Genomic DNA, 12,979 nt, shown 5'->3' with positions numbered 1-12,979 from the left:
GCCCAGAGGCAAGCATCAAGGACCTAGAGAAAGCCACAACCAACTAGAGTGATCGGATCTTGGTGCTGGAGAAAGAGGTGGAGAGGCTGGTTGTGAAGCAAGGCAGCCTCAGGGGCAAAGTTGAGGACCAGGAGAATCTCTCAAGGAGGCAAAATCTACAGATTGTGGGCCTACCGAAGGGAATTGAGGGCAGGGATCCCACAAGCTACATGGCCCAGATGCTGGGCAACCTGGTGGGAAGGGAGATTTTCCCCAACCTACCAGAAATAGACAGGGCACACCTGTTGCTGCACCCGAAACCCAAAGCCGGCGAAAAACCGAGGGCTGCAATAGCCAAAGTGTAGGGGCAGCACGGTAGCATTGTGGATAGCACAATTGCTTCACAGCTCCTGGGTCCTAGGTTAGATTCCGGCTTGGGTCACTGTCTGTGCGGAGTCTGCACATCCTCCCAGTGTGTGCGTGGATTTCCTCCAGGTGCTCCGGTTTCCTCCCACAGTCCAAAGATGTGCAGGTTAGGTGGATTGGCCATGATAAATTGCCCTTAGCGTCCAAAATTGCCCTTAGTGTTGGGTGGGGTTACTGGGTTATGGGGATAGGGTGGAGGTGTTGACCTTGGGTAGGGTGCTCTTTCCAAGAGCCGGTGCAGACTCGATGGGCCAAATGGCCTCCTTCTGCACTGTATATTCTATAATAATCTATGAAACTGCACCGGTACGAGGACCGAGAAAGAATCCTGTGCTGGGCCAGGCAGTCCAAAAATTGCAGCTGGGAAGGACAAAGTAAGAATATACCAGGTCATTGGGGCTGACCTGGCCAAGCTACTGGCATAATTTAACCAGGTGAAAGGTGCCCTGTACAAGAACGGTGTACGCTTTGGTATGCTGTACGCAGCAAAGCTCTGGGTCACATAACAAGATAAGGAACGCTTTTGCACAGCCCTTGCCGAGGGAGACAAGTTCGTTGTGGAGTCTGGATTGGAGTAGTGACAGCAGGGGAAGCGTAAAGACGACAGCCCGGCGCTGGGGGGGGGGGGGGGGGGGGGAGAAAAGAGAGAAGAAGCACCCCTCGACACATGCGCCCCCCCCCCCCCCCCACCCCCAGAACAAGGAAGCACTGCAAGCAACCACCCAGTACGGTCTCTGGGTGAAGGCAGATCCCGAGTGCAAGGGCCCACCCACATGGCGGAGGCAGTTAGCGGCCATGTTGGGCGCCCCCTGGGCAAAGGGAAACCCATGGTGCAGGGGCAGATCCACAAGGCACTGTTGACAGCCACATGGGCACCCCGTGGACAAAGGGAAACCCCAGAGTGCAGGTGCAGATTCATATGGCAGAGCACTGTTGGCGGCCATGTTGGGTGCCCCCTAGACAAAGGAAACCTCGGAGCGCAGGGACCCGACCGCATGGGAAAGGAGTGACAGTGGCCATCTTGGACGGCCCCCTAACAAAAGGGAAACCCCGAAGGGCAGGGGCACGTCCACCAGGTAAGTATGGTTAATCCACAGGAGCAGAGGGACATAAACCGCCCACCAGGGTAGTCACCTGGACAGTGAGGGGACTTAACAGCCCAGTGAAAAGATCCAGAGTCTTCACCCACCTAAGAAACATGAAAGCCGACATAATCTTCCTCCAAGAAACACACCCGAGAGAGCAGGACCGACTACGGGCAAGGGCAGGCTACACCTACCATTCCTGCTACGGAACGAGGGACAGGAGGGTGGCAATACTGATCAATAAGAGGACATGTTTAAGGCGACGACGGCAGTTACGGACCCAGGGAGATGGTACGTCATGGACAGCAGGGTCCTAGACGAGGCACCAGAAGTACTCGTTAACATATACGCTCCCAACTGGGACTACACAAAATTAATTAAAAAGACCATGGCGGAAATCCCTGACATAGCAACGCACCGACTGATTATGGGAGGGGACTTTAACTGTGTACAGGACCCATGGACAGACAGGTCAAAGTCCAAAACAGGGAAGACCTCGAACATGGCGAAGGAACCCGGTCGTTTTATGGAGCAGATGGGGACGGTGGACCCTTGGAGCTTCACCCACCCAGGGGAGAAAGAGTTCTCCTTCTTCTCCCCAATGCACAACATATACTCCAGGATCGACTTCTTTGTGGTGGGGAAATCGGTGCTTCCGGTGCTGGTCAAAGCGAATACTCTGCAATCGGAATCTCCGACCACACTCTGGATTAGGGTTGGAGTCAGGCAGTGCCGAACGCCCCACATGGAGGTTGGACACTGCACTATTGGTTGACAAGGTCTTCAACGATAAAGTATCACAGGCCACAGCTGAATATACAAAAAACAATCAAAACAGGGAGGTCTCGCTCTCCACGTTCTGGGAGGCGCTAAAGGTAGTGATTAGAGGGGAAATTATCACCTTTAAAGCACAAAGAGACAGGGAGGAAAGAGCTGCTGGGCATCAGTTGGTCGACTCCAGACTGGAGGTAGACCATAAATACTCTGAGGTCCCGACCGTAGAGCTCTTGGCGGAGAGGAAAAAGTGACAAATGGCCTTTGGCCTGCTCTCCACGAGGAAAGCGGCACACCAACTTGCCAGGCACGGGGGACCCTATGCAAATACGGAGACAAAGCCCAGCCGTAGCTGAGAAAGCAGGCAGCCACGAGAGAGATTGTGCAGATTAGAGACAGCAGAGGCACAGTGTAAACAGACCCAGACATGGTTAACAAAACATTAGAGGCCTTTTACCGGGGATTGTACACCTCAGAGCCCCCACCACGGGACTCGGGGATGAAACAGTTCCTCGACAGACTGTACATGCCAGTTGTGGAGGTGGAGAGAAAAAGGAACCTTGAAGCACCGCTAGAACTGGGAGAGATCATGGAGTATTAGCTCCATGCAGACGGGGAAGGCACCGGGACCAGACGGGTTCCCAGCGGACTTCTACAAAAACTCTTGAGCACCCGAATTGGCGGGAGATGTTCACAGACTCTCTGGCAAGGGAGATACTGCCACCTACGCTTATACAAGCCTTAATCTCGCTAATACTCAAGAAAGACAAAGACCCAAGCGTGCGGTTCATACAGACCCATCTCACTACTAAACGTAGACTCCAAAATACTGGCCAAGATCCTATCCAAAAGGCTGGAGCACTGCGTACCAGAGGTGGTCAGAGGATCAAACGGGCTTTGTCAAAGGTAGACAGCTAACTTTGAACATCAGGCGCCTGCTGAACATGATCATGACCCCATCCAGGGTGAGAAGACCGGAGGTGATTGTCTCCCTGGACGCAGAAAAGGCCTTCGACAGAGTCAAGTGGAAGTACCTCAGACATACTGGAGCAGTTTGGGCTTGGTACAGAGTTCACCTCCTGGGTGAAGCTCTTGCACAACGCTTCCATGGCGAGCATACAGACAAACAATACAAGCTCCCAGTACTTCCAGCTGCACAGGGGCACCAGGCAGGGATGCCCATTGTCCCTGCTGCTGTTCGCCCTAGTGATCAAACCACTAACGATCGCACTCAGAACAGCAAAGAACTGGAGGGGATACAAAAAGAGGAGGCACAAAAAGAGGCAGAGAGCACAAGAGTCTCGCTCTATGCGGATGACCTGCTCCTCTATAGCTCAGACCCACAAAGCAGCATGGAAAGTATCATTGCGCTCCTAAAAGAGTTTAGTGCCTTCTCAGGCTACAAACTCAACATGAGCAAAAGCGAGATCTTCCCAGTGAACCCGTAAGGGGGAGGGGCAGCACTGGTGGGACTGCCGTTCAAACAAGCCCGACACAAATTCCACTACCTGGGGATCCAAATCGCTCATGACGCAACAGGGGTTCACAAGTGGAACCTGACCAGCCTGAGGAAGTCGAAAAGGACCTGCAGAGATGGAACACGCTCTCTCACTCAGTCACGGGGAGAATGACGATCAAAATGAACGTGCTGCCCAGATACCTCTTCCTACTTAGATCCACCCCGATCTATATCCCGGAGACCTTTTTCAATTCATTGGACAAGTTAATCATGGCGTTTGTATTGGGGGGGGGGGGGCGGCGGAAAAGAGAGAATGCTAGGATCCCAAGAAGGTCCTACAGAAAATTAAGTTCAGAAGGGGGCTAACCCTCCCAAACCTACAGTACTACCACTGGGCAGCGACAGCAGAAAGAGTAATGGGATGGATGAAGGAGCCAGAAGCTAAGTGGGTGTACGCGGAGGAGGCCTCTTGCAGGGGGACTTCACTCCGGGCCCTTGCCACAGCGGCACTCCCATCCCCACCCAAAAAACACTCCAGCAGCCCAGTGGTGGTAGCCATCCTCCAGACCTGGAACCAGCTGCGGCCTGACCAAAATATCCGACAAATATCTGCAATAACGTCAGCACTCACTGACACCATCTTTAAAAGGTGGAGGCAGGACAGGAGGACACTGACAGGGACCTATACACCAACGGCAGGGTCACAACACTGGACAAACTGACAAGAGATTCCAGCTAGCTAAGGGCAACAAACTCAGATACCTGCAGCTTTAAAACTTGCTATGGAAAGAGAGACAAGGACATATCCGCGACAGACACTACGAGAAGAACTACTAGACGCAGACATTCTAGGTAGAGGAAATTGTAGCGACATGTGCGAACAACTGAGAAAGGGCTGACACTGTACTGGAGACGAGGAGGAGGAAATGGGAGGAAGACTTGGGGCTCGAAATAGGGTGGGGAATCTGGAGTGAAGTACTGCACAGGGTCAACTCCACCTCCATGTGCACAAGACTCAACCTAACGCAACTAAAGTGGTACATAGAGTCCACTTAACAAGAACCCGAATGAGTAAGTTCCTCCCAGAGGTGGAGGACAGATGCGAACAGTGACAAGGAGGCCCGGCCAACCATGCCCACATGTTCTGGTCTTGCCCCAGACTTGCTGGGAATGAGGGTGGAGCCATGCCCGAAGGTGGCAGTCTTCAGGGTATCAGATCAGCCAGATCTCTTCATGGGGAGGAGGGCAGACATTATTGCCTCCCTGATCACCCACCATAGAATCCTGCTTGGCTGGCGTCAGCAGCACCACCTAAAGCTGCTGACTGGCTGTCCGACCTATCAGCATTTCTCCAAATGGAGAAAATCAAATTCGGCATCAGAGAGTCGAAGATGGCTTCCTCAAAACATGGGAGCCATTCATCCGATTGTTCCAGGACTTGTTTGTGGCCAACAAACAATTAGCCAAGAGCCAGGGGGAAGGTAGCCAGGGGGGAAGAGAAAGAGAAGGGAGGACGAGGGAAGGAGAACAACAGAGGGGAGCCAGAAGAGAGGAAAGAGGGAACACAAAACTGGGGGGAGAGCACAGGAAACGCCAATGACCACAACATGCACAGCAATGCAAAAGAAATAAAGAAAGAAGGAACTACAGACGGCCGAAGCGAGGCAAAATGGCAAATGGACAAAAACAGATTGAAAAAAAGCGATCTAGAGATGAAAGTGACATCGGGGCACCACCCGGTTTTGGTTTTGCTCGTTTTGTTAATTAAAAAAAGACAAGGGTGGGAGAAAGCCCCCCTTACTGCTACGTATTATGAAAACAAATTTTGTTTTCTTTTTATGTACCTCCTCTGCTTTTATTTGTTTTTTTTCTTTTTGTTTCGGTGTACACATTTGTAAGTATATTATATTTAAAACCAAATAAAAAGGGTGGCAAGGATTAGGAAGACGGCAAGGATTCAGAGAGGACGACAGTCAGGGGGCCTGGCCCTTCCAAACCCGTTGTATTATTATTGGGTGGTGAATACCGAGAAGGTGCGGGGGCTGGAGCTGGGAACCGGAGATTGTGGCGAGGATGGAGGCAGGCTCTTGTAACGCTGGCAACGGCACCGCTCCCGTTTGCCCCAGGGAAGCATTCAGGGAGGCCAGTGGTGGTGGCCGTGCTGAAAGTTTGGAGGCAACACTTTAGGTTGGGGGCGGGATCGAAGTTGATGCCAATCCGAGGGAACCATGGATTTGAGCCAGGGAGGATGGATGCTAGGTTTCAGGGTTGGAAGGAGCGAGGGATAATGTAAATGAAGGACTTATTTTTAGAAGGGTGGTTTGCAAGTTTGGAGGAGGAGTTGGGGAGAAGTTTGGTGTCCCAAGGGGAGGTTTTCAGGTTATGCAGGTGGCGGATTTCACGAAAAAGGTTTTTCCATTTTTTTCTGGTGGCACCGTCCTCCACATTGCTGGAGGGTGTGCCGTCAGTGATGGGTTAGGGGGGGGGTCATCACGGCGATCTATGGGAAGATTTTGGAGGAGCATATGGCATCTTTAGAGGGGGTAAAGGCCAAATGGGATGAGAAACTGCGGTTGCCCCCGAGGTAGAGGGCCTGTGGTGCACGTGGATTTAGAGTCCAATTCCCTGGGATTTGCCAGAGTTGCAAACGGGAGCAGGGGGCAGATGTTTTAGCCTTCGCCTCGTTGATTGCTCACCCTGTTGGGGTGGAGGTCAGTTTCTCCACCCAGTGCCTCAGTGTGGCTGGGGGATCCAATAGAGTTTTTGCATTTGGAAAAGGTGAAATTTGCTTTGGGACGGGGGCGCGAGTGAAGGGTTCCACGAGATGTGGGGTTGGTTTGTACTACATTTCAAGTAGCTGGTTACCGTCAACTGCTAAGGGCGGGGCAAAGTGGTGTTTGGTTGATTGTATCGGGTGGGGGCCAGGGTTGTGTTGGATTTGCTTTGTTGTGTGTCAAATATTAAAATATCATAAAACTTGAATACAAATATTTTCAGAAATAAATTATTAGAGTGGCCTATAGCTTCTGAAAGAAATACACTGAATATAGATGCCCAAGGAGAATAGGCGGATCTGCTAGTAAAGCAATTAATCACCTTAAGGGGAGCAGCAAAAAAAGACAAAACTTCGTCCCTTCATGCGAATTCCACGATTCACACAACATAAAAAAGTTCTATTATCAAATAATTTGGCTGTACAGCAAAGAATATACAGTATAGAAGTATGGCTGTGACAAACTTTTAAAATCTTCATTACAGCATCAAACGTCATTGAGTCATAAACGTTGGACGATGGTAAACAGTCCGAAAATGATCAGGACAATTTGCAGCAGATATAAGAGATGCAATTTGAGTCATTAGAAGACAGACCTTGAAGCTTGAATGAGAGTACATTTAAGGAGCCCATGTCAATTAAGAAAAAAATCTTTTAGAAATATTAACATCCTAAGTCAGGTCAAATTTTAGGTGAAATAACATTAACACAAGCCATACATTATGGTGTATTCAGAAATACCTCTGGGTAAAAGCTCAAGCGGGCCCAAGGCATTACAGATTTCTTACTATTTAAACTGGTTTAAAATCTAACTTCAGTCACAGAATCACCTGTATGGACACAGCCTCTGGATCATTCTCAGTAGCTCGGAGGCCTGCAAGCATCGAGAATTTGGCCTTACTGGCAAGCTCGATTCCAACTTCAATTGCTACCCCCCTTTTCTGCTCAGTAGCAATGAAGACCGACAGCTCATTTGAGTATTTTTTCAGCATGGTGTAGGAGAATCTGTACAGAGGAGTTAGGTGATACAGACGCCATTGTTTCTGCAGCAACGCTGCAATCTGCTCTGCATTCTCCTGCAAAAAGAACAAATAGGTTTTTCCTTCAATGCATGCAATAATCTTGACTGATGCAATATATCAGCGCACTATTGGGCAGCTATCCTCTTGAAATATTTGGGTGATATTGGTTGGAAATAGAACTTGTATTTATATAGCATTCTTAACACAGTGAAGTGTCCCAAGCCACATTCTAGGAGCATTAGCAAACAACATTTGACATCAAGCCACGAGAGTATTTGGGGTAGGTGTGGTCAAAGAGGTAGGTTTTGAGCTGCGTTTTAAAGGGTGAAAGAGAAGCAATACAGTGATATTTGGAGGAAATTCTCGACCTTTGTCAGCTGAAGGCATGATCATCAACGTTGGAGCTACTAAAATCTGGGATGCTTAAGAGTCAGAATTGGAGTGTAGACATGAGAAGGTTGGATTCTGTATGCATTCAGGACCCTGACCTTCCTGTTGCTTGCCATTTTAACACAAGACCCTGCTCCCATGTCTGTCCTTGGCCTGCTGCAATGTTGCAGTGAAGCTCAATGCAAACTGTAGGAACATATCTTCCGGTTAGGCACGCTGCAGCCTTCCAGTCTCAACATCGAATTCAACAACTTCAGATGATTAGCTCTACCCCATCTTGACCTATTTGTTTTCATCCCATTTCATTTTAACTGTCTTTACCATTTTGTGCTTTCTTGCCTTTCTTTATATATCCCCTCCCATCTTATCCCTTTCTCCCCTTTGCTTCCCCCTTCCCCTCCCCCCACATCTACATCTGTCACAGTTTACCCTCTGTGTTAGTTTCTCTGCTGTTTGGCCTTTCACACCTTTTGTTCTCTCTGGGGTCTGCCATTAGCACTCTTTCCCCTTGGTTTCTGTGGCTATTAGCATCTGGTTTCCCTGGGTTTCTGTGGCTATGACTCATCTTTCATTCTCACTCCACAGTATAAATACTTCCCATTTTCTGTCTTTTAGCTTTGACAAAGTGTTATCTGGACTCGAAACGTTAGCTCTTTTCTCTCCCTACAGATGCTGCCAGACCTGCTGAGATTTTCCAGCATTTTCTCTTTGGTTTCAGATTCCAGCATTCGCAGTAATTTGTTTTTATTGAGAAGGTTGGACTATAGGTCTGGAGGAGATTAGAGAGAGGACGGGGTGAGGAGTTAAAAACCAGGAGTCGTTCAACTAGGAGCCAGCGAACAAAGAGCCAATGGATGAAAGGGACTGGGTGCAAGTTAGGGTATGGCGGCAGATGTTTGGATCAGCTCAAGTTTATAAGGGCTGGCAGATGAGAGACTGGTCAGGAGTAGGTTAAAGTAGTCCAAGTATAGAGTAACAAAGACATGGATAAGATTTTCAGCAGATGAGTTGGGGCATAGCAGTCGGGTGATTTTATGGAGGTAAAAATAAGTAGACTTGGTGATAATGTGGTTGGAAGCTCGTCTTGGGCCAAATATGACACCAAGGCTGTGAACAGTCTGGTTCAGACTCACAGTTGCCAGGTAGAGGGTTGGAATCAGGTAAATTAGTAACTTTGATGTGGTAGGTTGAACTCAAGGTCCCCTGAGAAATAATAGCATCACATCTCCTGAGTGCACAATTGTAATTTAGAAACAATTGTAAAAGTATTTCATCACTTAATCTTAAGGGGAACTGAGTGGGACTTGGAGAGTCTGAGGTTTATGGAGGGCACATGGCACAGGTGGATGAGAGCATGGGTATCAATAGAGAGAGGGATGGATGAAATTGAGAGCGAGATCATAGGAATCGGGAATTCAGGGTGGGGATAAGCTAGGTAACAGAATCAGAGCACAGATGAAGGCTATTCATCATGCCTCTGCCAGCTCGTTGAAAGAACTATCTCTACCCCAGAGTGCTGTGGAAGGTCAATAATTGAATATGTTCCAAGTCAGAAATCAATAGATTTCTGGAAACAAATGACATCAAGGGATATGGAGACCGTGTGGTATTGAGGTAGATGATCTAACTGAATGACAGAGCAGGCTTGATGAGCCAAATTGACCACTCACTGCTCCTATCTCACTCCCCTGGTCGTCACAGAAATTTATTTTCAAATATACACATTACAACTATTCAATTCTCTTTTGAAAGTAACCAGTGAATCCGGCTCCACCATCCATTCAGGCAGTGCATTCCAGATGATAATTCATTGAATAGAGTTCTTCTCATCTCCCCTCTGGTTTTGTTAGTTATAAATGTGCATTTCTGGGTACTGACCAGTCACCCCCAGTCAAAAGTTTTTCCCTATGTAATCTATTAAAACCTTCAATTTTTAACGCCTCTATTAAACCTCAACCTTCTCTGCGCCAAGGAGAGCAATCTCAGCTTCTTCATCATTCTATTGCATCCCCTAATCATGTGCTGTCCAGATCGAACACACCCCAGCTGAAGCCTAATCAGCGATTTTTACGGGTTCAGAATAATACCACTGCCTTAGTACTCTACCTCCATTTAAAAAGCCAAGGTTCCAGTATGATTTTTGTGTTAAAAAACAGCCTATTTAAATTTGCCCCATCAGCTTCAAAGGTTTGTCTATGTGAACCCTCCACCCGCTCAGTCTCTTCAAAATTGAAACAATTTTTAAAACATTCATTTACGAATGTGGGTGTCGCCAGCTAGACCAGCATTTATTATCCATTCATTTGGAGGTCAAGCAGGTTACAGAGTTGGGGAGGAGCAAGGTAATGATGAAATTTAAACACAATTAGAATTAGGAACCAATGTAAGGATAGGATAATAAGTGACTAGGATGTGCTTGGTGATTTGCAAGAGGGGTGTGGATATTTATGATGGGACGGGAGAGGGCAAGTTGACCATTTCAATTGTTTGAAAGATCTAGGACAAGGAGAAATTCAACAACATTAAATGCACAAATTAAGAACACACAGACCAGAGATACTTTGGAATACACTAGAAGGTGGTGAGTGAAGGAAAAATCATGTCATTTAAGAGGTTAAATTGGAGAATGGAAGGTGATAAATAGATATGGGAACAGGTCTAACACAAAGGATTAGGACTTCAATGCATGTAGAACATATAGACCAAATTTGGTTGGGCCAAATGGCCTATTTCCACACTCTAATTTCTATATAATTCTTCAACTCCCAAGCATAAAATTAAAAGACTGGTTTTCTCCCTCTCTCCAGACATTATGCTAAAATCCATACCAGCCAGGATATAACAACAAATGTTTTGCTTATAGTAAAAATAAAGATTGTTGGTTTTACTGACTACTGGCAAGTCTGTTCTAGGAATCTTCCTTATAGCTGAAGACTGGCGAAATGGTGTTTGCCTCTTCCCTGTCTTCACAACCGCTGGAGTGGCATCTGTATTTGCAAAACACACACCCCGCTGTTTAATTTCTGCCCTGGCAGCAGATGTCACGTGCTCCATATTAAACCTGGAACAAAAAAAAAAAATCAATGTGAAACAGATAATTTTATACAATATTTTGGAGTCAGCAGAAACTATCCCCAGAGCTGCTTACTAACCCTTAATCACCATGAGGTATATCAGATGAGAGTGGAAAGTGCAGCTAACAAATGATTTTTAAATGAAATTCAAACTTCTTTTAAATAAATACCCAATGTTCCAATTTAACATTTTAAGTAGCATTTATTCTGTCATTGTTCAGAGGATCACTTTTTTTAAAAAACATGCACAAAACTTGTAATATTCAGAGCTTAACTGAAGTGTCATATAATAAGAGGTGACATTTGTTCAGTTACCAGCAGAGCAGAAGGACAGCCCTAAACAAAAGCAAGAAGCTTTGCCAATGGTTTCACAATTGCTGCGAGCATTCCTGGGTTAGGGTGGGAGAAACAGGGTACAATTTCTAAATCCAGTGAATATCTGACAGTTCTTGCTGAAGATGTAACTGCTGTAGGCAAGGACAATATCATGCACATGTTCCCTTTCCCAAGCCAAGGTGGATGGAATCAAGTTCTGGGAATATTGGCAAAATTGAGCATTGACACTTCAGATCAATTGACCCTTTGTCTGGCAAACTGCCATCAACCTGATAAATCAACCATTCCTTTCTCCACAGATGCAGCCAGGCCTGCTGAGTATTTCCAACATCTTGTTTTTATCTTAGAAAAGATTTGTGTTGCCATACATTAGTCATATCAAAATAGTAATATCTCTATCTAAAATCCCCAAACTGCCAATCAAAAATTACTATCCCCCAGGAGAACAAAGAAAACGACAGCACAGATGCCCCTTAAACGTCACTACCGTACCTGCTTCTACCACCTCCTCCAGCAGCAAATTCCAGGCACCGACTACCGTATGTGTAAAAAAACATCTCTTGCACATCTCTAAACTTTACCCCTTGCACTGTAAACCTATGTCCCCTAGTAATTGACTCTTCCACCCTGGGAAAAAGCTTCTGCCTATCCACTCAGTCCATGCCACTCCCCATTTTGTAGACTTCTTTCAGATCACCCCTCAACCTCCGTCATTCCAGTGAGAACAAACCAGGTTTATCCAACCTCTTCTCATAAGTACTTCCCCAGGCAACATCCTGGTAAACCTCTTCTGTACCCTGTCCAAAGCCTCCACATCCTTCTGGTAGTGTGGCAACCAAAATTGAACACTATATTCCAAGTGTGGCCAAACTAAGGCTCTCTCATGCTGCAGCATGACTTGCCAATTTTTATACTTAATGTCCCAGCTAATGAACAAGCATGCGTACGCTTTCTGGACTACCTTCTCCACCTGCATTGCCGCTTTAAGTCACCTGTGGACCTGTACACCCAGATCCCTCGGGCTGTCAATAATCTTAAGGGTTCTGCCATTTACTATATATTTTCCACCTGTATTAGACCTTCCAAAATGCATCGCCTCAGATTTGTCCGGATTAAACTCCATCTCTCCGCCCAAGTCTCCAACCAATCTATATCCTGCTGTATCCTCAGACAGTCATCACTATCCACAATTCCACCAACCTTTGTGTTTTCTGCAAACTTATCAGACCAGTTACATTTTCCTCCAAATAATTTATATATACTATAAACAGCAAAGGTTCCAGCACGGATCCCTGCAGAACACCACTAGTCACAGCCCTCCATTCAGAAAAAAACTCTTCTACTGCTACCCTCTGTCTTCTATGACCAAGTCAGTACTTTATCCATCTTGCCAGTTCACCCCTGATCCTCTGTGACTTCACTGTCTGTATCAGTCTGCCATGAGGGACCTTGTCAAAGCCTTTACTCACCATGTAGACAACATCCACTGCCCTATCTTGATAATCACCTTCGTCACTTCCTCGAAAAACTTGATTAAGTTAGTGAGACACTACCTCCCTTCACAAAACCATGCTGCCTCTCGCTAATATGTCTATTTGCTTCCAAATGGGAGTAATCCTGAATCGAAGAATCCTCTCCAATAATTTCCCTACCACTGACTA

The 12,979-nt window shown here is 46.9% G+C and overlaps 1 protein-coding gene across 1 annotated transcript in view; it reads right to left on the bottom strand.

Moving 5' to 3' along the window:
• The window catches only part of cenpl (centromere protein L), a 28,960-nt gene that overhangs the window by 11,686 nt on the left and 4,295 nt on the right, over positions 1-12,979 (bottom strand). The window contains exons 2-3 of the mRNA XM_072511685.1: positions 10,801-10,969; positions 7,327-7,572 (exon numbers count right to left, since the gene is read on the bottom strand). Of these exons, the coding sequence (XP_072367786.1) occupies positions 7,327-7,572; positions 10,801-10,962 (408 nt within the window). The 5' untranslated portion in view covers positions 10,963-10,969. The remainder of the gene's footprint in view (positions 1-7,326; positions 7,573-10,800; positions 10,970-12,979) is intronic.

Source organism: Scyliorhinus torazame, chromosome 7 (genome assembly GCF_047496885.1).
Source record: "Scyliorhinus torazame isolate Kashiwa2021f chromosome 7, sScyTor2.1, whole genome shotgun sequence".
In the NCBI taxonomy this organism is placed as follows: Eukaryota; Metazoa; Chordata; class Chondrichthyes; order Carcharhiniformes; family Scyliorhinidae; genus Scyliorhinus; species Scyliorhinus torazame.
The sequence above is the reverse complement of the archived record's forward strand: the minus strand, read 5'-3'. Positions and strand labels throughout refer to the sequence as shown.